Consider the following 26036-nt stretch of genomic DNA (forward strand, 5'->3'; position numbering starts at 1 on the left):
CCTGGACTCCCAATCCAGCCCTCTTTCTGCAACACTACCCTGCCTGCCCCTCCATATCTGGAGAGAGTACCAGGCTGGGAGGGCCAAGGTGTTACCTATCAGCTAGATGGGAGATAGGATTGAGTCAAAGTGGACAGTCAACGGAGACTCCTTAATATCTGCTCCCACCACTGAACGCACATCTTTCTCCAAGAACTGCTGAATTCAAACTGCAGCTGGTCTTGGGAGCCACCTCACTCTGCTCTCTACTTTCCATTCCCTCTCTCCATGTTGGGTGCAAAGTATCCCAACATGGGATTCCCACCAAATCTACTTATAGTAAAGCCAGCATCCATCTTATCAGATCATATCATCCCCAGGCATAGCTGGACCAGCCAGAAAACACGTAGGTCTAGGCTCAGGAGAGAGGAATGCATGCTTATCATCCAAAGGAACATATAGGACTGCAACTCCAGAGCTTACAGGTAGTTAATCAGCACTACCCTAAAGATAAAATCACTATATGTACCTAATGAAATTTCTAACGTATAAAATAAAGATATTTTTCAGATTCCAAGTCTCTTCTCATGGAATAGACCTCCAGGGGACCAGACATTAGTAACATCTGCTAGCATGACCTCATGGGCCTCCCATCAATGGAGTCTACCTTCTCAGGAGACCTCTGGTAGCATTTCCTCCCGGGCCTCTGATTAACAGCATCCACTTTCTCAGGGGACCCCTCCCCCAAATTTTGCCCTTAAAAATCCTCACTTGCCAGCCATTGGGGAGTTCAGGACTTTCGAGCATTGACTCTCCATTCTTCTGGGTGGTGCCCTACCAATAAACAGCCTCTTTCTTCACTGCAAAAACTCTGTGTCAGTTTTTTTATTGCCTTGCTACAGATGGGGTGGATGAAATTTCATTTGGTTTGTTATAATAGCAACCATGTATTATTGTTTTAGCCACCTGGAATCTCTTTTTTCCTCCTTTGGGGAACTGTCCTCTAGCATTCCATGCAGTCTTGGCATATTTGGCCCATCCCAGCCATCCCTAACTACCCACTGGTGTAAACACATGGCTTGTGCCCAGTCAAAATATCTCAACTTGGGGACCACAGAACATTGGTCTTGTGACCCAAGCAAGGCAATTAGGGCTCATCCTTGGATTTTACTTATGGACATTGGGCTAGACAAGCTCTCATTCTTCTGGATTCACTAATCTAAGATGATAAATCATTTAAGTAAGGAATTATTTCACTCAATGTATTCTGCTCACACACTGCCATATGGAGGAAGCTCATCTGCAATAAGAGAAATGAGGTCAACAAGCCAGGGGATGCAGAGGAATAGGAGAGAGAGTGACAGTAAGAAAACAAAGGGTGTAGACAACACAGTTTGAGGCCTGGAGTCTCTTGAACTCATTGGCATCAGAGTCGAGTTTCTGTAACATCTAACTGAGAAAGTTTTTTTGCATATTGACCCTCTTGGATCTTTTTTTTCTGTGTGGTGTGATAAGAAATATATTTGGTTTTTGTCCCTAATTCCAGACATAGGTCTCCTAAAACCCTTGGAATTTCCTGAGTGATAGGAGTGTCTTTTGTTATTTATAATTAGCCTCTTTCCACCACACCTGAGTTTATGGGAATGAGGTGACTTAGGATGGGGCCTCTACATAGAATCAAGATAGGGCAGGTCACCAAAAAGATCAAGTGATCAGAGGATGGAAACTCACTGACCTTCAGGAAGTCGAAGGGGAGCTGGAGATTAAACTTTATAAAAACTCTTGAACAACAGACTTGATGAGCCTCCAGGTTGGTGAACATCAAGGTGCTGCGAGGGTGGTGTGCCCAGAGAGAGGGCATGGAAGTTTTGTGTCCCCCTGTGTGTATCTTGCCCTGTATATCTCTTCCAGCTGGCTTTCCTGAGTTATACCCTAATAATAAACTGACAAACATAAGTGTCTCCCTAAGTCCTATGAGCCATTTTAGCAAATTATTGAGCCTATAGAGGGGGGACGTTATGAGAACCCCTGAAGTATGAGTGGCCTAGGACTTGAGACTAGTGTCTGAAGTGGGGGCAGTCTTATGGGGCTGAACTCTTAAATCTGTGGAATCTGATACTAACGCCAGGTAATTAGTATCAAAATTAAATTGAATTGTTGGACACCTCCTTGGTGTCCAGAGTACTGGAAAATTGGTTGCTGGTGTTGACAAATACCCTATATTTTGTCACAATATACTGATGTTGGGTTTCATTTGTTTGAGACTCTACTTTAATGAAAAGAATAGCACCGCCACTGTGTGCTGGGGGCAGGGATACAGATGTGTCAAATTCCCAACCATCATATTTGCATTGTCTGCCTTCCTAAAACCCATGCTGGACACATAGTGGGCATCCCCACACTCCTTCAAATGGGGTAACACTCCTATCCCAGGAGCCCTCCACGTGCCCCTTCTTACACAACCCACAGCTCCCTCCCTTTTCTCCAAAAGTAACCACTATCCTGAGTTAACAGTGGTCATTTCCTTACTTTTCTTCATAGTTTTATCATCCGAGGACATCCCCAAACACTATAATTTAGTTTTGCTTTGTATGTGTGTGTGGAGGGGGGATGGGGGACTATGACTTTTGGGATATGTCATACACCAAAGGAAAGGATTTTACAATGAGCAGTGGTCCTCAAACTTCTCATGGCAGTGGTTCTCAAACTTCAGTAAGCATCAAAATCACCTGGAAGGTTTATTAAAACACAGACGGCTCATTGGGCTCCACTCCCATGTAAGCTGATTCAGTGAACCTGAAGTGAGGACTGAGAATTTCAAATCAGTTCCCAAGTGACGATGCTAGACCAGGACCACACTTTCAAAACCAGACTTAGGGTATGTGGGGCTATACCCAGGGCTGTTCTCAATTCATCTTGAATAACTAAGCTTCTTACTTACCATAATACTTTGGAAATCAGGATTTGATGGCTCCACAATTTTACAATCATCTGTTTATTCTTTTCATTATGCTGGCAGATGATGATTTGCTTAACTAGTTTCCTTGTACCCAAACAAAAGAGCCTAGGTCTAAGATCCTGTGAGCTCTTGTATTTAGACCATCATCTGGTGCCAAACCACTGCTCTGTAAAGGTCAGAACCCATAAAGGTGGCTGAGTTCTCTTGGGTAACTGGTCTCTAGAGCTTGGAAAAGAGAGATTAGTAAAATCCTAAGATTCTCCATTTTGCACACAAGCCAGAAGGAAAGCTCTCCATCCCTAGCCATACCAAGTAGTCAAACACAGAATCTTCCCTTCAACATCCTTTCACCCTCATTGCATCTGCCTCTCCAGGTAGACTGCTGTATGAACTGAAAGGATGAGTTTGATGCTGGTATAAACCTAAAGGAAGATTCAATCTCTTCCAACAGAATTTATATTCGGTAAAAAGAAGAGTGCTACACAGGGAAGAAAACTAATGTTTATTTCTGACTTTCTTTCCATCGCTCAATGTGTTAGGTGCCAGAGGAATCAGTCTTCAAGATGGCACCTGGTGATCCTTGCCCTCCTATCTTATCCCTATCTTGTGACCAATAAAATATGGCAGAAAAGACAGTATGTAACTTCCAAGATTAGGTATAAAAGCTGGCAACTTCCATCTCTCCATCTTGGGCCTTCTCTCTCACTTTCTCTCTCTGTCTCTCTCACACACACACATACACACACACACACATCACTGACTCTAGGATCAGTGTCATAAGCAGTTCAACAGAGAGGGCTACAGTGCAGGGACTAAAGCCTCCAACTGACAGCCGCATGAGTGATCTTGGAAATGGATCCTCCATACCCAGTCAAGCCTCAGATGACAGTGGACTCAGTTCACTTTGCAGCCTCATGAGCAACCCTGACTTAGAACCTGAGTTAAACTGCTCCTGGATTCCTGGCTGCAGAAACTGTGAGAGGGCAAAGAAAGTTTATTGCTTTAAGCTGCTAAATTTGGGAGTAATCTGTGATGCAGCGTTAAATAATAAATACAGGTGCCTTTCCCTAATTTTTAGCCCTCATACAGCCCCGAGAGATAGTTATGGCTGTATTTCACTGGATCTAAGATGTCATAAATTGCAAGGAGTTCTGTGAACCATTAAGAAAGGAAAGAAATGTTGTTATTTAAACTGTGGTATGCCTTCAGTTGTAAGATGCACTCCAATCTCAGGTGCAGAGTGACAAAAGTGGGTATCTCAGAATTGATGAAATGTGTTACCTGTATTTTGTAGCAAGGGTTTCTTCTCACACATAGGGGAAATGAAAGCTTTCTCTTTGATCCCCATTATTCAGCTCTGTGTGGAGTAACCACTTAGTATGTTTGGTTTTTTTTAAAGATTTTATTTATTTATTTGAGAGAGAGAATGAGAGACAGAGAGCATGAGAGGGGGGAGGGTCAGAGGGAGAAGCAGACTCCCTGCCAAGCAGGGAGCCCGATGCGGGACTCCATCCCGGGACTCCGGGATCATGACCTGAGCCGAAGGCAGTCGCTTAACCAACTGAGCCACCCAGGCGCCCCAACCACTTAGTATGTTTTGAATAGAGAGGTCAATGGTCTACATGGACATAACCTGACTTCTAGAGCCATGCTGAACTCAGTATGGATCTTGTTTTTCAGTATAGTTCAATAAGAGAAATTTTTAAGAGATGTAAGTCCTCCTAATTCTCATTTTAGCCAAAGGAAGGCTCCTCTCTGGATTCTTCTTTTTTTTTTTTTAAGATTATTTATTTATTTATTTATTTGAGAGAGAGAGAATGAGAGACAGAGAGCACGAGAGGGAAGAGGATCAGAGGGAGAAGCAGACCCCCCGCTGAGCAGGGAGCCCGATGTGGGACTCGATCCTGGGACTCCAGGATCATGACCTGAGCTGAAGGCAGTCGCTTAACCAACTGAGCCACCCAGGTGCCCTCCTCTCTGGATTCTTAATCAGCACTGTCCCTACATTGTCTCTTACTAAAGTGCAGAAAATTGCCTTTGTGGCCCTTTAAAATCAGCCCCAGCTGGCCCCAGCTCTAGAACAGCTGACATCAAGTGTCTGTTCTCACATACATTATCTGAGCCAGACATTATCATTCCCACCGGACATAGGAGGGAAGAGAAGCTGAGAGACATGAAGAAACTTGCTTACAATAATAAAGCTAGAAAGTGACAAATGCTGGATGGAGTTCTACCAAGCTGTGCTCACTGCCATTCCTCCCACATCAGCAAGCCTTCTCTAAAGCACGGCGTCGTGGCCTGGTCTCTTGGCCTTAAATGATATTCATAGCCAAGCGAAAAAGACAGCCAATGCCTGTAAGAGTTTTCAGTAGCCTCTAAAAATGCCTTTTCCATGAATAGCCTGCTGTCTTTCATCTTGGGAACACCGAGTGTTTCATCAACAATATCTCATTAGTCCTCATAGCACCGGACTTTTCAAATAAATGAGTTAATGTTTGCAAAAAGTCCTTGAGATCTAAAGACTAGAAACGCTGTATGAAGATACGGCGTTGTCCTAAAGCCTGAACAGCTGCTACAGAGTCTGTTCAGAGTCTGTTGGAGAGCTCTCCCATGAAAATGGTGGACTTTTCAAGTCATGGAGATGGAGGCAGGAATAAGGGGAGGCAGATGCAACATAGCCGATCCTGGTTTGGAGATGGAGTAAATCTATAAAGCAGAGATGCCAAAGGGGATTCCATTGGCAACTCTGGTCAATTACTGATGCCCTCCTGATGGGCTGAGAAGGATCCTGAGGCCATGTCTGGACTCCTTGGGAAAGAGGTTGGGAATGGTTAGTGATGTCTGCCATGGATGCAGGACTAGTGAATTTGGAGCATATGTTCCAGAAATTTGCCCTTCTTGCTACAGCTCAGTGAGCAACTTTAATCATTTATTAGTTCTAGGAGGGCCTTTTTGGTTGTTGTTGATTCTTCCGGATTTCCTGCAGAGACAATCATATCATCTGTGAACAAAAACAACTTATTTCTTCTTTCCCAATCTGTATACCTTTTATATCATTTTCTGGTTTTACTACATTAGCTAAGATTTCCAGTATGATGTTGAAAAGAAGTGGTGACAAGGGACATCCTTGCTTTGTTCTTGATTTTAGCAAGAAAGACTCTGGTTATTCACTTAGTAAGAGTAATTCACTTAGTAATCCATTAGTTATGGATTTTTGTGGATGTTCTTTATCAAGTTGAGGAAATTCCCTCTATTCCAAGTTTGATGAGTTTTTTTTTTAATCATGAATGGGTGTTTTGTCCATCTATTGATATGAGTATGTGATTTTTTTTCTTTTTTAGTCTGTTTATGTGGTAGATTACATTAATTGATTTTTAAATGTTGAACCAGCCTTGCATTCATGAGATAAATCCCACTTAGCTGTGATATATAATTCTTTTTTTTGATTTGCTAATGTATTGTTGAGAAAGCTTACATCTATTTCATGAGAGATATTAGGGTATAGTTACCAAGTGATTTTAACATGCAGTCAGACTTGAGCTCCTTGAAAGAAGAAATTATATACAAAATTCTTCACATGTTGGGTGGCTACTGAATACCAGAGCCCAGGACTTGGGTGAGGAAGAGAACGATGAAGCAAGAATTAATGAGAGTGATAATAGAATGGAACTACTATTCTAATCTCTTTATTCATGGACAAAATAATAGTCATCTGACACAAAACTTTATAGCTTGTAACGATTTCATATAGGCTCTAATTTGACCATCCTAGTCCTGTTAGGCAGCTTAGAGATGACATTAGTATCTCTACTTTACAAATTAAGAAATAGAGGTTCAGAGAGAAAAACTGATTTGTCCAAGATCAACAGCCACAACCCAAATCCAAGGTTCCTGAATGAAACCCAGCACGCTTTCTGTATGGTTCTTCAGCTCTTCAAATTTCAGTGGATTTTTAGTTACTCAAATATGCTTATTATTTGATAAAAGTCCAAGAAAGGGCCCAGTTGTCATTTAATTCCCTGTGGCATTAAAGGGGGGAATGACTTCCAAAACAAAAAGAAGGAATCTTCAAAAAGGCAAATAGAACCACCCACTTCTGGTCTGTGGAAACCATTCAGTTTAGTTTGTTTTACCCTCAGAAGCAGAGGTGATGGGCGAGTACGAGGTGTGGAGCCAAGGAAAGTATGGTGCTCAGGGAAGGTCAAGGGAGCCTCTGCAGCTCTGCTCATACTTTCTCTCTACACTTGGGCGCTGGTCCTCCCACCTGGCACATCTACAAACTATCAAACCCTGATGTTCTCATCTGCATATGGGAGCCCTGAAGATGCAAACATGAATACTTCTCTCATTATACAAGATGAGACTCACCATTGCCTCTAGTGTGACGCTTCCCTGGGCCCAAGAAACACCTACTTGCTCATGGGTTACCTGACTCACAGGGCACCCTGACCCTCCAGCCAGGGGTGCTGAAGCCTGAATCGTCCAACTTGCCTTTGCAGAAACTTGTTACTACTATGTCATTTCGTTTCTCTCTCTTTCCGACCTCAAGCTTTGCCTGCCTCACGTCAACGGCTTGTCCTTGCTCCCTCTACCTCTACACTCATGCACAAGAGGATGCATGCACAAATGCAGAGGGAAGTTGCTTCTCAATCTTTCTACACACACCAGGGTCCACACTCACATACAAGCACACCCCATGATAAACACACTGGGACTCAGAAATGGAGTTGGTGGGAGATCTGGCTTGACCCTAAATGATGGAGGGGTGAAATGCCTTATAATTAAGTTATTTTTATCTCTGAAATTCTGCTGTCTCTTCCACTCAGAGAGGTCTCCCACTTGGAGACCAAGACAGCTAAGTAGAAACTTTCTTCTCCAAAATTGTGACATTGGAAATCAGGACTCCCCACAAAACCTAGGGAGCTGGGGCCCTTGAAGGGCACATAATATTCTCCTAGAGAATTGGAGCAAGATCCTTCTGGATCTTGCAGTGGTAACCCTGCACACTTATTCAAGAGCAGCATAGATAAAGCACATCAGAGTTTCTGTCCATTGAACAGACAGCAGCTAATTATACTGAGAAACGTTTTCTTTCAGCCTAAGTTCCTGGTCAATGGAAATCTCCTCTGGGGGTGTGTGCTCGTTCGGTGCGGACCTGGTACCTCTTTTGTGAAGCGGCAGCTGAGGAGACTCCGGCGCTCGCCGTGGCCGAGGAAAAGCCCAAGGAAGGAGTCAAGACTGAGAACAACGATCATATTAATTTGAAGGTGGCAGGGCAGGATGGTTCTGTGGTGCAGTTTAAGATTAATAGGCATACACCACTTAGTAAACTAATGTGAATGACAGGGTTTGTCAATGAGGCAGATCAGATTCCGATTTGATTGGCAGCCAATCAATGAAACAGACATACCTGCACAGTTGGAAATGGAGGATGAAGATAGAATTGATGTGTTCCAGCAGCAGACAGGAGGTGTCTACTAAAAATGGAACCTGCTACTTTACTCCAGAACTCTATTCCTCCAGACCAAGAAGACATTCTCAGTTAGAAAGCCACAATTTGGTTCTGCCACATCCTGACTACTACAGTATAGTTTTCTCTATTCTTTCATTTTCCCCTTCCCCCATTCCTTTATTGTACATAAAGTAACTGTGTATGTGCACAAGCATATTGCATTTTTTTTACCTAAATGGCCAATGGTATGTTTTGATTGACATCAAATGGAGATGGGATGGGGGAAAATACTGCTTCTGTGAAAATACCCCCTCTCTCCATTAGTGGCATGCTCAGTCAGCTCTTATCTTTATATTCCAGTAAGTAATTTTGCTCTCACTGTTTAACAAAAAAAGAACAACATAAAAATCCTTGCATACCTTGTTCGATTGGAGAATTTTAATGTTTTTCATTTATCATTGTAAAACCAAGGACAATTTTATAACTTTTTTGTATGTAGCTGTTACATGTAGGGCAATCTGTTTTTAAGTAGGGATAAATTACTCTAAAAGAAATGAATCCTAGATAGTTTTCCCTTCAAGTCAAGGGTCTTGTTGTTTAAATTAAAAAAAAAAAAATCTCCTCTGGGGACGCCTGGGTGGCTCAGTCGGTTAAGCATCTGCCTTCGGCTCAGGTCATGATCTTGGGGTCCTGGGATCGAGTCCCGCATCGGGCTCGTTGCTCAGTGGGGAGCCTGTTTCTCGCTCTGCCTGCCACTCCCCCTGCTTGTGCTCTCTGTCTCTGACAAATAAATAAATAAAAATCCTAAAAAAAAAAAAGAAAGGAAGAAAGAAAGAAGAAAGAAAGAAAGAAAGAAGAAAGAAAGAAAGAAAGAAAGAAAGAAAGAAAGACAGAAAGTCTCCTCTGACCTCTATCCTCTATTGTCACTTCACAAGTTTATCATGTTCCCAGATCTGTGCTTTTCTTCTTACCTGCTATTTACTTTCTTTCCAAAGCTGTAGCCCTAGGCTCTGAGAGTTAAATAATTTGGGAAGTTTTGAGCTGAACAGGTTTTACAACAAGACTTCTCAGAGCTTATGGAATGTTAATGGGTACATGGTGACTCTTCGGGAAGATTTGTCTTGTGTGCACTATTTCGCAGACATTTTCAAAGAGGTCTCATAGGCCACCGATTTAGTTCAGAAGATGCTGATGAAGTCCCAGACAGAGACTGCTATCTCTTCCTCTGTTATGGGTTGAACTGTGTCCCCTCAAAAAAGATATGTTGAAGTCCCAATACCTAGTATCTCAGAATGTGACCTTACTTGGAAATATGGTATTTACAGAGGTAATCAAGTTAAAATGAGGTTATTAGGGTGGGCCCTAATGCAATTCAACTAGTTTCCTTCTAAAAATGGGAAATTTGGACACAGAGATGGATATGCACAGAGAGAAGTCTATGTGAAGAGACACAAGGAGAGGATGTCCTTTTACAAGCTGAGGAATGCCTGAGACTTTCAGAAGCTAGAGGAGAGGCCTGAAACAGATCCTTCCCTAGCACCTTCCGTGGGGGCCTGGCCCTGCTGACACCTCCATGTTTGACTTCCGACCTCTAGTACTGTGAAATAAATTTCTGTTGCTCTGAGCTACCTAGCTTGGGGTACTTTATTACAGCAGCCCTAGGAAACTAATATATCCCCTAGTATCCATTCTTCTAGCTGGGTGGTAGGTAAATCAGGTTCATTTTTTCTCTCTCTCTGTTTATTAAAAAAATTTTTTAATTTCTATGATAAGCTTAAAAACAACAAAAATACCCATTCTTCTCCTCTTCTATTGTAATGGAAGTATCAACTTTTAGCTAGGCAAATGGCCAGCTAGACTAGAGTTCAGCAAACTCTTTCAGTAAAGGTCTAGATAGTAAACATTTTAGGTCTTGTGGAACAGATATTTACTTTCACAACTGCCCATTCTGCCATTGTAGCAGGAAGGAAACCATAGACAGTATGTCAACAAACAAGCATGGCTGTGTTTCCATAAAACTTTATTTACAAAAACAGTCAGCAGACCCAATTTGCTGACCCCCAATCACTGAGTACTGCTGTTTGCTGGGCATTATTCTAGGAGCTGGGAATACCGTGGTAAGCAACACAGTCAAGGCCTCTGCCTTGTGGAGCTTGTAAAGTCTTGTTTACAGCTGTGTCCTCAGCACCTTGTGCAGGGCAGGGCACGTAGTGATCAGTCCAGAAATACTGAGCCAGTGAGTGATTGACAGGCCCTTGGGTGAAAAGAGATGAGTCAAGCCTTGGGGGTGGTAGGCCAGGGGGGAATCTCTGGGCTCCTTGTGATGCTAACTAAAGCCCAACAAAAGAATCTCCACTGGCAGTTTGATTCCTTAACAAGGCAAAAGCAAACCAACACCAGGAGGTTGCTTTTTTTTTTTTTTTAAGTAGGCTCCAGGCCCAAAGTAGGGCTTGAACTCACTATCCCAAGATCAAGATTGCATGCTCTACCTACTGAGCCAGCCAGGAGTCCCCAGTGTATTCTTATATGCACCAAAAAACATGTACAAGAATGATCATAGCAACATATTTCTAAAGATATAAAAACTGGAAACAATCCAAGTATCCGCTAATAGAATCAATGAGTAAATAAGCTATATTATTTTCAAATAATGGAACACTATACAGCAAAGGACAAGAACAAACTACTGCTGCAGAAGACAACATAGAAGAATATCAAAATCACTGCAAATGGAAATCATCTACCCTCCAACCTTCCACTTGGACACTGAGGACTAAAACTGTAAACTGCTCTACAGCTTACTGTCTACATTTATCCAGATTTTGTTATCCCATAGTCTTCATTAGCACAGCTTACTTACTATTCCAGGATACACTTGCCCAGGCAAATCACTTTATTGCTCATTATAGAACTTCCTGAAAGACCCATCATCTCTTCAATAGAGAACATCAACAGTTTACACCTCAAGAGTCTTTGAAACTTTTTCACCTCAAAATCCTTGCCTTACTTTCCCCACAGTCCTAAATGATATAATTCCTACCAATCCTATTCAAATCTTCACAGTGAAAGACTCACCTAAACCAGAATCAAAATCTCAAATTTAACTTTTTCCTTCCCCCTCCAGCGAAAGCTCATTCAAGGTGGTATTCTCCCTGATGGCAATAAGCAATACATTCAGCTTTGTCCTCTGAACAGATTGTTCTGGTGATATTTCGGGAGCCAGCATTCAACAACATAATGTTTAGTGAGAAAAACCAGACACAAAGAAAGCGTGTTTTATTAATTAATTTATATAAAGTTCAAGAACAGACAAAACTAATCTATGGTGATAGAAATCACAATGGTAGTTACTCGGGGTGTGTGTAGCGGTGGGAGATTTACATACTGCCTGGGAGAGGATATGAGAGAGTTGTCTGAGCACTGGAAGTCCTAGATCTTGATCTAGATGGTGGTTACATGTGAACAGACATATGTAAAATTCATTGAGCTATACACTTTTGTGTGCATTTTACTACATGTAAAAAAGTAATTTTTTTTTTGAAAGATTTTATTTATTTATTTGAGAGAGAGACAGAGAACATGAGTACGAGCATGGGGGTGGGAGGAAGGGGCAGAGGCAGAGGGAGAGGGAGAAGCAGACTCCCCGCCGAGCAGGGAGCCCGATGCGGGGCTTGATCCCAGGACCCCGGGATCATGACCTGAGCTGAAGGCTGATGCTGAACTGACTGAGCCACCCAGGCACCCCATAAAAAAATAATTTAAATAAAGGCTTAAAAAGGTTAAAAATTTAACCTCGATGTCAGAGGTTACCAGGAGAGCTGAGTATAGTTTTAGAACTTCTCCTTTAGCCAAGAGGTTGCCTTAAACCATACGGAGTTAGGCATTTCGTGAGATCCCAACCTGGCTACCTTGGTTTGTTTTCAAACCTCGTAGGTATGGTGTCCATCTGAGATGCCAGCGGCCATTGCAATTGGCCCTGAGCCCTGGGGATAAATTAATAATATTTATACGCACGGAATAGAGATGGGTGTGGTGAGAATTAGCAAGTGAAATGTTTGACACAGAGTCTTGCCCTTGCAGGATGCAACTTGTGGCTATAGACAGCTTGAAACAACCCCTCTGGGGGAACGATAGTGTTGTTACTATAAAAACTAGTGTGTGAAATGTCGCATAAGGGGACTCGCCACCCCTCTGTCTTTAAGGACCGAGCTACATTAGTTGAGAGTACAAACAGAATTGTGTCATCAAAATGGGGGGGGGCAGTCTTGATGGCTTTCGTTCTCCTTATTTGTAAGATTCACCCATGTTGTCTCTTGTAGTCACAGTTTGTTTTTTTAAGTGCTGTAGGGTAGGAAAATGTGGTTATATATGGTGTGTGTGTGTGTGTGTGTGTGCTCATGAAAGGAAGAGAATTGATTATTTAATTAATTCCAGGAATTAACAAAAAATCCAGCTTCAGAAAGGTTGAATAGGCTTCTTCAGCTGCAATAATTTTTAAAAGCATCTACATTGACAAAGATGAACAAACACACAAAATACTTTGTGTTGAGAGGAAGAACCCGTTGTACCAGCCTAGGGTGGGTGACAATTTCTCTACGTAAGATGCATTGAATCATTTCCACAAACCAGGCCAGACCATGTCCTATAAAGCCATTGTTAACCCTCATCTCAGAAAACTAAAATGAGGAAAATTCAAGCTGTGCCTACAAAAATCCTGATAAAAGGCCAATGCTTAAAGTAAAAGCATTTCATCACTTTCACTTTTAAGAATGGAAAAACAGATGTGTAGTTGATATTTGTAAAAATCTTATTTGGTAGCTAGACCAAGTGGACACCATGTACTTATATTTCCCAAACACTGAGTGAGAATTATGGCCTCCCTATCATATTTTTAGCCCATGGTTACTGCCTGCCTCACCTTGCCCATGCCTTTGGTTAATTGCCTGCACAATTATTCTCCAGTGTTCACTGCAGAATGACGCCTCTGTCCACCCAGACACAATGGTTTTCTCCTACACTTGGGGATTTTCCTTCAAAGACTGTGGACCACTCCCTGAATGATTTTAGGAATGAAGCTTTCTTTTCTCAAAAGTAATATGTGTTTACTGTAGAAACTTCAGTACGTAGAGATAGGCAAAATGAATCCAGACAAAAATCATCCAGAATCTGACCAATATTATTCCTTAGTGCATATGTATTATAAATATAAATAACATTTTATTGTGCTGACATTTTATCAAACCAGTTCCTTGTTGGACATTGAGGCTTTTGTTATTTTTCTTGGTATAAACACCACTCCCAAAATTACTCCTGGAAACTGAATGTCCTTTTTTTGTTTGTTTGTTTGTTTGTTTAGTTTTTACTTTATAATCACGAACTTAACTCTGCAATCCAGCTCTTGGAGGGGAATAAGGAAAATATGGAACCACAGACCTGCAGCAAGAGCACAAAGATTATAGGCTATTTCGAGCAGATGGGGGTGAAGCGGTGCTCTCCTGAGCTACAGAAAGAATGGTCTGGTAGTTAAGATAACACATAAGTCAAATGTATTAGATTTGTCCACAGTCAGCCATGGTGATCTTCTTGCTGGTTATGCCATTCCTGGACACAAACCCATCCACACTTCCACAATATTCATGCCCTCTTTCACCTTGCCAAAGACCACATGCCAACCAGCCAACCACTCTGTCTTGGCCGTGCAGATGAGAAACTGGGAACTGTTTGTGTTGGGTCCAGCATTTGTCACGGACAAGATGCCAGGACCCGTGTGCTTCAGGATGAAATCCTCATCATCAACTTTGTCCCCGTAGATGGACTTGTCCCCAGTGCCATTATGGTGTGGGAAGTCACCACCCTGGCACAGAAATCCTGGAATAATCCTGTGGAAGGAGGAACCTTTATAACCAAATCCTTCCTCCACAGTGCTCAGAGCACGCAAGTTCTCCGCTGTCTTTAGCACTTTGCAAAGTTTTAAACACACACACACACACACACACACACGGGGGGCTAAAAAGGATATACAGACCTTATAGATAGTTGCTTTTCTGAAAAGTTGCATCAAATCCCATACCTGTTCCCACTGCGGATAAGCGTCAGAGGAAACAAAGTCAAAAAGATCTCACACATGTACCAGAAACAAATTGTAGTGAAGGTCACACTCTATCAATGTCCTTAGATTTTTTTTTCTTTTTTTTTTTATTCTTATGTTAATCCCCATACATTACATCATTAGTTTTAGATGAAGTGTTCCATGATTCATTGTTTGTGCACAACACCCAGTGCTCCATGCAGAATGTGCCCTCCTCAATACCCACCACCAGGCCAACCCATCCTCCCAGCCCCCTCCCCTCTAGAACCCTCAGTTTGTTTTTCAGAGTCCATAGTCTCTCGTGGTTCGTCTACCCTTCCGATTTCCCCCGCTTCATTCTTCCCCTCCCGCTACCTTCTTCTTCTTCTTCTTCTTCTTCTTTTTTTTTTTTTTTCTTAATGTCCTTAGATTTTAATTCGAGAGGTTCCCTGTATTTAGCTAGTTATTTGTAGATTTGGTAACTATGACAAATGCATACTCAGAGGGAACTAGCTAAACTTCAGGCCATGTGTGCTATTCAGGTGACTCAGAGTCTACAGTAATCTTATTGTTTTTATGTTGCCAGGTGATAATAAGCTGTTTTAGTACAATCTCTGAGGGAATTTCCAGTCAAATTGAAGGGTTTGGAATATTACAGACCCAGAGTGTGGGCTATAAATATAAGTAAGCTAGGATAGAAGGTAATTTGTTTCAGCTATTTCCTCTGGATGATGGCAATGTCTACAATTAAAGAATTTACAAACTAGGGGAAGCTTTGAGTCACTCAAATTTCAGTCGTGGGATGGGACGACCGAGGGTCCCAGGGGCCTGACCAAGGCTCCTTCAGGTGGGTGGAAAGGCTGAGTCAGTGTTGGAGGAGACAAGACTCCAGCACCTGAGCAGGCAGGGGTAGCAGAAGAGGTACAGGGGGCCAAAGAGAGGAGCCAGAAAAGTGTGGGTTTTCATGTTAACTGACCTAGATTCATATCGTTGTTTTCCCACTTGTTAAAGATAGGGCCTAGGGCATATTACTCAACCTCTCTGAGCTTTAACTCTATACAGTGGAGACAAACACCACTTCCTAGGGCTGCTGAGAGATTTCAGTGAAATAAATGACTACAGTAACTGATACATCGAAGGAACCCCAACAAATGGTTGCTATTACTACTATCATGATTAATCATTATTATTGCTGTTGCCTTTGAGGATAGATGGATAGATTTTAGGGGGGAAGTTGCTTATTACTGATCATTATACCTCTTCTTTGGATTTTCTATTTCAGGGGTTCTTAATCTTGTGCCCAAGAATTCCCAAGAGGCCCATGGATAGATATCTGGGAGGGGTGCTATTAAACTCTGGTGAGAAAAAAATGTCAATGTTTTTACTAACCTGTAATGAAAACTTACTATTTCCTCTGTTAGGACCACATGCAACAATTCACAGTAGTGATCATGCTTTGAGGAACAATACAAAATCACATATTATTTTTGTATCACATTAAAATTGTTGCAGGTTTCTCAAAATATCATTTCAATGGGAATCCCGTTTCAAAAGCACAGTTGTTCGTAGACCCACTCATTAGACCACTGCTGGAACACATGCGATCTCTGTTTTCCTGTCTACAGATCTTGGAGTGATGGAGCTGGCTGTCAAGGTAACTGTATAATTTTCAAAAATATTTTGATAGAATATCACAATTTGATAAAACATTGTACCTTTATTTTATGCACTTTTTTTTAAAGTAGGCTACACACCCAGCGTGGGGCTTGAACTCACAACCTTGAGTCGAGTGTTGCATGCTCTACCGACTGAGCCAAACAGGCACCTCTATTTTGTGCACTTTTAAACAGTATTCTTCCAAGGGGTCTGCAGTCTTCATCAGACTGCCAGAGGGAGACAGAGGCACAACGAAGATTCGAACCCTTGGGCGGGGAGGCCACTGCAGGGCACCTGGCACACAGGAGGGGCCCTGCTGTCCACCAGCCCAAGAAGCTTCTTTATTCCTGTGTCGATTGCCTAGGCCAATAAACACCAAAAGCAGAACACTTCTGAAGACAATTCCTAACAGATCAGGGGATCCTGTCTCTTAAAAGAGCCTAACTCTCTACAGTAGATATAAAATATCAAGGGAGAAAATGTCTGTGACCCTCCACAAGAGCCTGATGCCTGGAGCATCCAGTAGAAAGGAAAGTTACCTAAGTGGTGTAATGAACTCAACCCCAACGGATGCAGAGCAACAGCAATGCACGGATAGCGAGAAAGGTAGAAGAGGAGGACGAGGATGAGGCAGAGAAAGTGGGATAAAAAACCCAGAAGCCACAAAGCCCTGAACAACAGCGGCTGCACAACCTGCAGGCTGGGGGGGGGGGGGGGGGGGGAGGCGGGCCAAGGCGGAAATAGGGAGAAAAAAGGAGGAACTTTAAATAAAGGACAATGAAATTAAACAAGAAAAAACATGGTAGTGGATACTTTATTTTGTTGGATTTCAACCACCAAGTTTTGGGTTTGTTTCCTCACGGTCCTCCTGCCCTTCCTCCCCCTCCCCCATTTTCCCATGATGTTGATAAACTGCTTTATTCCGTTTCCCATCTTTTTCTTGCCCAAGTATCCAGGCCTTTTTCTTTTTAAATGCATGATCCTTAGCGCTTGTCTTTGAAGGACAAAAAGTTTTCCACGTGTTAGAGAAAGTTAGGATTCGGGAGGACTCCTGGAAGCATTGTTTGTATTGACTCCTTCCTTTAGCTCAGGGCACTCTCAACCAGCCCTCCTGCTCCGCGCAAGTATCTGTCTCTCACAAAACTCGAACAGTTCATAAAGGCCTCTTGTCAGAGATTTGCAGGCATATGAATGGGAAACACCATATAAACAGTGAAAAAAATACATCTTTTCAAGTTGTTAGATTTTTTTTCCTTCATGGTCTTAAAAAAAAAAAGCAACTAGACATCTTCCATTTAATAAACCCATGCACATATAATAGAAATGGGAATGCAATATTTATCCTTATAACGCTTCTCAAAAACATTACTCAGGCCAGGGTTTATCTCAGCTACGCTGAGGACCAGCCGTCATTCAGTCGATAAATTACCTCATTTATTTTCTCAGTCCTAAAAAAAAAGGTTTGTTTGTTACGCTCAAACACTGACATCACATGAAGATGCCAGTCTTTATACACATTTATAAAAGTAGAATATGTAGAGTATGATACAGTGGTACAAAGTTTTACAAATTAATACAAGTCAAATATATAAATTACAATGAAATAGAGGAAGGTTGTGGTTCTGTCTTGGGGTGGTTCTTTTAGCAGTCATATCGCTGTAAAGAAAATGAGATCGGCATTAGGTTACAATCAGGCTAAACAAACAACAATGCCATTTTCGTCCTAAAAATTCCTGTCTGAAGCAGACCTAAAGCAGGCTGATGTCAGCTTCAGCTGAGAGCTCAGACAATGCTCATGAAATGTTTCCTAAACAAAAGGACAGCCATTGTCCTCTCTGAGGAAAAGCTGCAGGAAAGGGCCATGAAAACGCAGCTTACCAGTGTTGGGTTTGCTCTGAATGTGTTTGGGGTAGGTTTTTAATCTTAAGGATTTTAGAGATAATGCCATGGGAGTTTCACCCGGGAGTGGGCTCAATGTGGGTAACTTTCCCAATTCAATGCTACCAAGTTACAGACTTGACTCATCTACACTAAAAACCTTGCCCTTTGAAAGTGTCTTTTGTCTGAGGAATAAAGTTAGCAGATCTGCACTGGCGTGTCTGGGAAGAAGCCATCCCTACTGTGACTCAGATGGGAAACCCTGTGGGACTATTTCCCCTCCACCCTATGCCCCCCTCCCACGCTCAGGGAGGAGAGTCACTCTTCCAAACCACTCTGCCTCTTCCCCAAATGCACAAGGGCTGATGTCCAGCAGGGCCTCACCTAATTTAAACTCTGCCTTGTACGAAATTCAAGGCTAAAGATAGGTTACATTAGAGTAATTCAGAGAGGATTCTTCTCTGTCTCTCCCCAACCATACTGCCCGGACACAAGTCCACATTGAAAGTTTTCCACTGTGTTGTTTTCTTGGAAATTTGGCAGGCTCCCAAAGGAAATTATTAATCTTGCTGTACTTGCCTAATAAGGGAAACCAGATTTTTATTTTAACTTCCCCTCAAAAATTTTAGAAAGTTTCCATTTATTTACAGCAAGGTTTTTCATGGTAGCAGTGGGCTTTCAGTTTTCATTAGGTTTTGTCATATTTTAAAAGAAAGAGACCTTGATTGAACCAAAGGAGCAAATGATTAGGTAAACAGAAATTAAGTTTCTGTTTACCTAATCCTGTTTTACAGAATAATGCATAAAACAAACCCTCCAAAATTGGACCAAAGCTGCGGGACTTCCATCAATTCATTAATACATGGGTTTTTTTTCTAGGAGGATATAGAAACAAGAACTTTCCCTGCTACTAACAAATGCATACCTCTCTCTGAAATCATATCTCCAGGAAACAAGTGCTTCCTGGTTTTCTTTCACCGTGAAAGCCTTTTCACAAGCTGCTATTCAAAGGTTACCAGCGATTCTCTGTGCTTAGCTGTTGGGTATTTGGGGGACTCCCTTTTAGGAAGGAATTGTAAAAAAAATGCAACAGAACAGCAAGTATTGTGTACAGGTTGAGAGCAGGAGCTGTGGCATAAGATGACCCAGCGTCTGAAGCCTGCTAGCTCCTGACTAGGTGATCTTAGACATATTGCTTAATCCCTGACTCATGGTCTCATCTGAAATGTCGGTGTAGCTCAGTGCCTAGTGCAATGAACGTTGGCTACTATTTGTGTACACTAGTTGGGAACATGAGAGCAAGCAAAGTCGTGTCTCTTTGGCCAGAGCAGGGCCAGTGAAAGGGGCAGGGAGTTTGCTCTTGAAGGGACACTTTGTCTATGGACAGGACAGCATTTTCCTTATATACACAGAGCCAACTACAAAAAAACAAGATAACCCAGGGACTATGACGCTCAAGGAAGCTTACTACCAAGAGCAAAACCGAATGCTGTACATGCTTTGCCACAAAGAGGGTATAGGAACAAATCCTGGTAGGTTGAGCAGTGTTTAATTTTGCCCTTTTTTTCTCTATGATGAAAACAACGGTGTATTATAGTCATTGAATACCCCAGGGCCAAGCGGTGACATTTTCACACAGGTTCTTACCTGCTGGCGCGAACAGCAATAGCCACATATTCCTCCCATCATTCCATTTATTACTTGAATGAGACACAAGATGAATTCAAGTCCGCCGAGGGCCAAGAGGATAGAAAACAGAGAGACATTCCATTCTACAACATGCTTGGGTTCAAGGCACTGGGACCATGTGGAGGTATCCAGAAGGTACCTGTGGATAAAAAAAAGAAACTTCTGACACCTGACCACACCTAATGGGATGGCTCATAAGCTACTTTCTGTGGGGTGCTTTTTCATTCAGAAAAAAAGAAAGGAATTAATTCATTGACCTGTATCAAACTGTTCTAGTCCTAGTCATTTCACAAAGTGAGGAATTTAGCCCAGGTCGTGTTGCAAGGACAAACATAAAATTCAGCAAAGATTATCGGGCAGTCAGTGTGAGTTAGACATCAAGCCCAGGCTGGGGATATAATGGTGAACATGGCGTGGGCTTTGCCCTGGAAGAGCAGAGCCTCCAAGGGAGGAGACAAGATGCAATCGCAACGCAACAAGTATACTGCGCAGGTTAACCAAGTGTGAGGAAGGGCACCAAGCTCGGCCAGGAGAATACCTGCTTATGTAACCATTCCACAAGTCTGAGCTCCATGAAGATAGGAACCAGACCTTTCATCATTGTATATATTACCCCTAGACCAGTATCTGGCACATAGTAGGTACTCAACACTTTTAAAAGTAATTGAATGATAAATAATCTGAAGTCATGTTAGCAAACCATGCTGAAGTCGCGTATACACACATACACATGGGCACACACATACAAGTCATACACATATATACGTGACTTCGGAGATTTTCTAGATACCTGAGTACTCTTACAGTCTGAAAAATTTCTCTCTCTGATTACTCTCTTAGAATCTCAGCCTTTGCTACCTCATAAAGCATTTGGATCCTTAATGAAAGGAGTCAATCATGTGGGAAAATCTACAATTGACTTAATTCCACAAAGAGGTCTGGTATAACTCTTTTCTTATCAGTTTTTCCTGAAACAGCAGAACAACGGGGCTTGGAATTAGAGACCTAATTTTGAATGGTCATTGAGCCAATCAGAAATTCAATTTGTTGATTAAAAAAAAAAAAGAACTCTGTCCTTATGACCTTGTCTTTCTGCCTATCAGTGGGGAAAAGAATTTGTAATTTTAGGACACAATGTAAAAAAAATTCTTTGGCCCCACTTGTCCATTGAGCAATTAATCATTGGCTGTGACCATTAGTTATTTCCCATACTGAAATCCTTGCACAGGTTGAAGTGAGGAATGATACAGAAGTAAAAGTTTTCTTACAGAAGCTGGGGTGGGTCAGGGGAGGGACATACACTCAAACAGCTGTAAAAATGTTTTAGTGATACTCGCCCTTCTCCTTGCATTCCTGCTGCATTCATCATGATCTTGTTTAGAGGTGGGTTTTATATGTCTGTGAATACATGAATAACCAATCTCTCCTAGTATGTTCAGTATGTTCAACACAGTTGAATCACGATCAATAACCATTTTTTGACCACCGAAATTTCAAACCCCTCCTTCAGAGGCTACCTTGGCTGTATTCATTCTAAGTTACGAGATAGTATTAACAGCCAGCAGAGGCCATGCTCAGAGTGCATCAGCTTCTGTGACAAATACTTTACATTTATTGTCTCATTAATCCTCCTGACAACTGCCCCTGGTTTTATTTTACAGATGAAGTAACTGAGAAGCACTGAGCTCAGTCTACTTTTTCCTGGTTGCTGAGGGAGAAATGCAGAGCTGGGATGGAATCCAGGTCCATGTAATTCCATGCGCATGGTTTATGAACTCACTATTCATGGGGGACAAACAGTCTTGATAATGTAAAGGCAACTGAAATTCATTATTCATATTATTTTCACTCATGAATCTCATAACTAAGCTTTATCAAAATTCAAAGGATGTCATTCATTTGTCATCACGTACATCAGTTTCTATCAGCTATTTCTGATCCTTTCTCAATAATGGATAAGAAATAAGCATCAATATAAAATAAAAGACCTTAAATTATCCTGACGTTAAAGTCGTGCATCAGACCTGTCTTATATAGGCTGATCACTTTAAATAACGGGTTTGTTGTACGTAGTTATTATGTTTATATGTGAGTGTGTGTATGGGAGTAGTATGATCTACCCTGGGCTTTGGTTAAATTCATATGCTTTCCATCCACATTATGTAAGGATTCCATAATATTCTCTTACAAAATAGTAAAATCAGCTAATCGCTCTGGTATAGTGGACACACTGTATGAGCACAAGCTCTACAGCAGGCTGCCTGGGTTCGCATCCTGACTGTCCATATCCTTCCTAGCAATGTGACTTTGAATAAGTTCCTTCAACTCTGTGTGCCTCCGTTTCCTCATCTGTAAAATGGGAGCAATGGTGGTACTATAGGGTATCATGAGGGCAGAATCAGAGAATCCACCAAAAAGCACAGAGAGCTTCTCCAGGTCAGAGATCCAAGTGCTGACACCACCGCCTGGTGCAAAAAAAAAAAAAAAAAAAAAAACCTGGCCGAGCGGACGGACACACGGATCGCTGCTGCCCTTCCAACCTGACGGGCCTGCCACTATACCATGCGCTGGATGAGAATGTGTGGCCCGACGGGAAACAATTACTCACCCTCCATCGGTGTTGGCAAAGGTGTAGTTCCAGTGGCCAAAAGTATCAAGACATTGTGGTCCTTCCGCCAAGCCCAGGGCTGCCACGATGACGCAGTAGCCAGACCCGGCGATTCCGATCAGAGCAGCCAGCGCAGAAGAAAGCATCTGGCGAGAGGAGAAAGAGCGGAAGTGAGCCCGTGTGGCCGCGGCCGCGTCCCAGGGACCGTTTCCACCCACCGGAGCTGGAGCACCTACCGCACATCTCTTGCCGCAGTTTTCGTGGCCACAGCCTCCGCAGCAGTCGTCCTCCTCCAGCCCCATAAACACAAATGCCGGCAGGAACATCTGGTTCGAAAACAGGCAAATGAAAGTCACCGCCTGTCCCCCAAATCAAAGCCTGCCATAAGGGTCAGGCTAAGCATCTTTTGGTGGAATATATTTTTTCTGACAGTGGTGGATGGCTTTGAGTTCGCTTGCCCAAGTATCTCAAAGAATGTAAAACTATGAGAACAAGACCCTTCTAAGTGGAGTACCTGCTCGTTTGCATGTAATGTGTCAAAGCAGTCTTTGGGGTGAGCGTGCAGGATGGGAGGGCTCAAAGAGTAACCTATAAAAATGTTTTTTCCACAAGAGTTCCTAGCACAGTCCCAGAGGGAGCTCTGCTTTGAAACTCTTAAGCCCTGTCTTTAAATCTGATTTTTTTCCCTTGTAAAACATAGACCATACTAACAGTCTTTCATAGAATAACTGAAATTTTTCATAAATGGGAGAGATGAAGACACCATACAATAAATATGAACTGCTTCTTTGATGATACGAGTGTATGGTTGTTGCCTCACAATAAAGCTCTATAAATAAGGTAAGTATGAAATACTCTGAGTTTGAGATCAAAAGAAGCCTAAACACGTGCGATGTTATATGAAGGACAAATGATTATGCCAACATGATAATAATGCTTCATAATAATGTATTAAATTTAAATGTTGTAACGTCTTTTCTTGACTAAGAAAAATATTCTCTGTGGTACTAGCAATTCCATAAAATGTCTTTTTAGAATTCTCAATCCCAGCATTTAAAGTGGCAAACTCAAGTTTGTCCACATTCTTTCCATGCTGTGGTTGAAGCTAATACTTTCAGCTCCCAGGTTGGCAGGCAAATTCCTCTCACTTCAATTAAAAACAAACCTTGGAAAAAACAACACATTCCACTGTTAGCTTCAGACCCTGATCTGCTGTTAACTGAAGGGTTTTTCCTAGACACCACACCCAGGATTACATAAAGGAGAAAATTTATAGTTCTTTCTAAATAGCAATACACTCATAATTCATGATTTTTTTTTCTGTCACAGATGCCTGAGAATAAACAGCAGAGAATTTGGATCCAAAACTCTGTTGATTTAGACAGAGAACCAGCGGCGTCCTCCCAGCTCCCCAGAGCAAATGTTATATGCCCACCCCCTCCAGTACTAGAAACTCTATAGTCTCGCAGATCTGATTTAAAAGCTACTGTTTTCTAGCTGTAAAGTAAGAGAACATAGCAAAAAGGTAGTCCACTGTTAGCTGAAAGAGGATTTTGTAAAACGTCTAACAAAATTAATACACCAGACCTATCTTTTGTGTGATCTGCTTTCCAAAGAAGAACGAACAAAAATAACTGGATTGGGAAGCAGGCATCGTAGAAACCTTTCCATGAAAACACCTCATTAACAGAAGAGAATTGTTTAAGCTTCTAATAATTCTGAACAACTTACCAGCAAGCCCCCTCCTACGATGCCAGAGAAGAACCACACGAAGCGGCTGAGATGGTTTTCAGAGGCATATTTTGTTTCCCCATTGGGAAAGTAAAGCAAAATATTGGCCACAATGCAGAGGATGGCCAGCCACACCAGAGAATGTCCGATGCATCGCGCACATTTGCCGTAGCACATGGCGGCAGAGAGTCTGGGAGGCTTTCCCTCTTCCCTCTGCAGCTCAGTGAGGGCCTGAGTCAGGCGAGAGTGTGCCCGTCTGGGGAGAAAGCAAAAGCAGGTCTCAGCCCATTCCTGAATCTCTTAAATACTCGGAGTTCTTAGTCACTGGGTGGGTGAGGTACTTCGCTTTCATTGGTCCTGATTGCAGGCTCCCGTTGGGGTGGGGGGAGGCAGGGGGAACGTCCCGCCCTTCGGATGAAATCCTTGAGACAAGCGAAACCAGGGTAGGGATGTGAGGAAACAGCCTCAGTCATAGGCAAGGAAGAAAATGATTAATCTTCCCCAAGACATGCACCGTGCAACTCCTTCTCAGGACAGAGAACTAACAGGAACGTCTAAGACAACTTTCCAGCAACTGTCGAGGGTCCGCAGCGTGACCGAGAGGGGAGGCTTTGCGAGGCAGCGGGCTGTGATCCTGCTCCACGCAGCTGTCTGGACAGCTTCCAGTCTGACGGCTCCGTGTTCACTTCCCCCTCGGCCCCGACTTAATGCCAGACCTAGGGCCAGTCTCCTGAGCCCTGAGCTTGTCTCCTTGTCTGTGAGAGGCAAGGGAGGGGGGGAGGCGAAAGCCAGCGCCCACAGATTTGAGGAGGCTGTTGGGAACGTTCCCGAGCAGTCTTCTTTCCTCTGCCTGCAGCATGCTCAGCGGGACTGCTCCGACTGGCCGGCTTTCCCGGAGAGCTGCCTCCAGAACAAATCTGGCACCAAAACAAAGGTGGCATGAGTCAACACGAAGGGCTCGGGCACCTTTTTATTCCTGAGTACTGCTCTCAGGCAAAGTGAGGACTGCGAGGGCCAAGGGAGGCCTAAAGCATGGGGGAAGGATAAAAAGAAAAAGAATTAAAAAGAAAAAAGAAAAAGAAAAAGAAAAAGAAAGGAACAGGAGAGAAAGGGACTTGACAAGCAGAGCGGGGGGGCCGGGGGGGCGGGGGGAGGGGAGACTGAGAGAACCTGGACTGAGTGGGAAGGCACGGTTGTTGATCGGGACTGAGGGTCTGCCCGTGGTCTACCAGCCAGCTCCTGAGCCAGCTGTTGCACCCTCGCAGATGAAGGCCGAGAAAGGGGGTTACACTGACTTTCTTAGGTGGCTGCCTTGCAGAAGGAGGGGTCGGACTCCGAAGAAGTTCAGCCCTTGAAGAGCAGGTTGTGCAGGCCAGGTGGGCTGGGGGAGGACGGGGTGACCAGGTGGGGCCAGGACTGGAGGGGCCTTGTCCCCCGGGACAGAATAGGGAGTGAAGAGGCAAAAGGCCAAGATGGGGTGTTGTTAGTTCGGAAGAGGAAAGTGAGCAAGGCTGGCGAATCTGGGAGCTCAGGCTGCGGCCAGAGGCTGAAGGATCTGGGCCAAAACTGGAGGGCAGGACACATACCAAATTTGAGGAGGCTAGCCGGGGTTAGTCTCATAGAATCCGGATTGGGAGGAACATACTAACAAAGGTGGGGCCATGATCCAGACTGGCCTGAGGGAAGAGGTGGATAGAAAAGTGAGCGCAGGCTGGGAAGGCTGGAACCGCCCACCTGCTCAGGTAGAGGAAGGCAGATTTTTCACAAGAATGTCACTCCGTTACCACCATGCATCCAACAACCTGGCCCATGCACCCTCTGTCCTGGCTTCAGGTCCTAATGGAGAGAAGAATCCACAGGTATCAGGGCCTGGGATGGCGTCCCAGGTGAATGCCTGGGCCCTTTGTTAAGGCGTCATCATTGCAAACCTCCACTCTGCAGATCTATCCCACCTGGGGCCAAAATGGGGCGAGCAATCCTGTGACGACTTTGCGCCTGAGTGCTTAATCCCCTTCCC

The 26036-nt window shown here is 43.1% G+C and overlaps 1 protein-coding gene and 2 pseudogenes across 1 annotated transcript; 1 reads left to right on the plus strand and 2 right to left on the minus strand.

The window, feature by feature from the left end:
- Positions 1 to 8040: 8040 nt before the first annotated feature.
- On the plus strand, positions 8041 to 8754 carry LOC118005076 (annotated as a pseudogene).
- A 5036-nt stretch (positions 8755 to 13790) lies between these two features.
- On the minus strand, positions 13791 to 14584 carry LOC118005058 (annotated as a pseudogene).
- Positions 14585 to 16909: 2325 nt separating this feature from the next.
- Positions 16910 to 24300, minus strand: TM4SF1 (transmembrane 4 L six family member 1). Its single transcript, XM_034996803.1, has 5 exons — positions 24020 to 24300; positions 22525 to 22614; positions 22289 to 22434; positions 19639 to 19819; positions 16910 to 17769 (listed from the first exon to the last, which is right to left on the minus strand). Exons 1-5 carry the CDS (start codon positions 24194 to 24196, stop codon positions 17755 to 17757), a joined length of 609 nt encoding a protein of 202 aa, XP_034852694.1. The 5' UTR covers positions 24197 to 24300; the 3' UTR covers positions 16910 to 17754.
- Positions 24301 to 26036: the final 1736 nt, after the last annotated feature.

Source organism: Mirounga leonina, unplaced genomic scaffold (assembly GCF_011800145.1).
Source record: "Mirounga leonina isolate KUSES-001 unplaced genomic scaffold, KU_Mleo_1.0 Mir_115, whole genome shotgun sequence".
NCBI classification, from domain to species: domain Eukaryota; kingdom Metazoa; phylum Chordata; class Mammalia; order Carnivora; family Phocidae; genus Mirounga; species Mirounga leonina.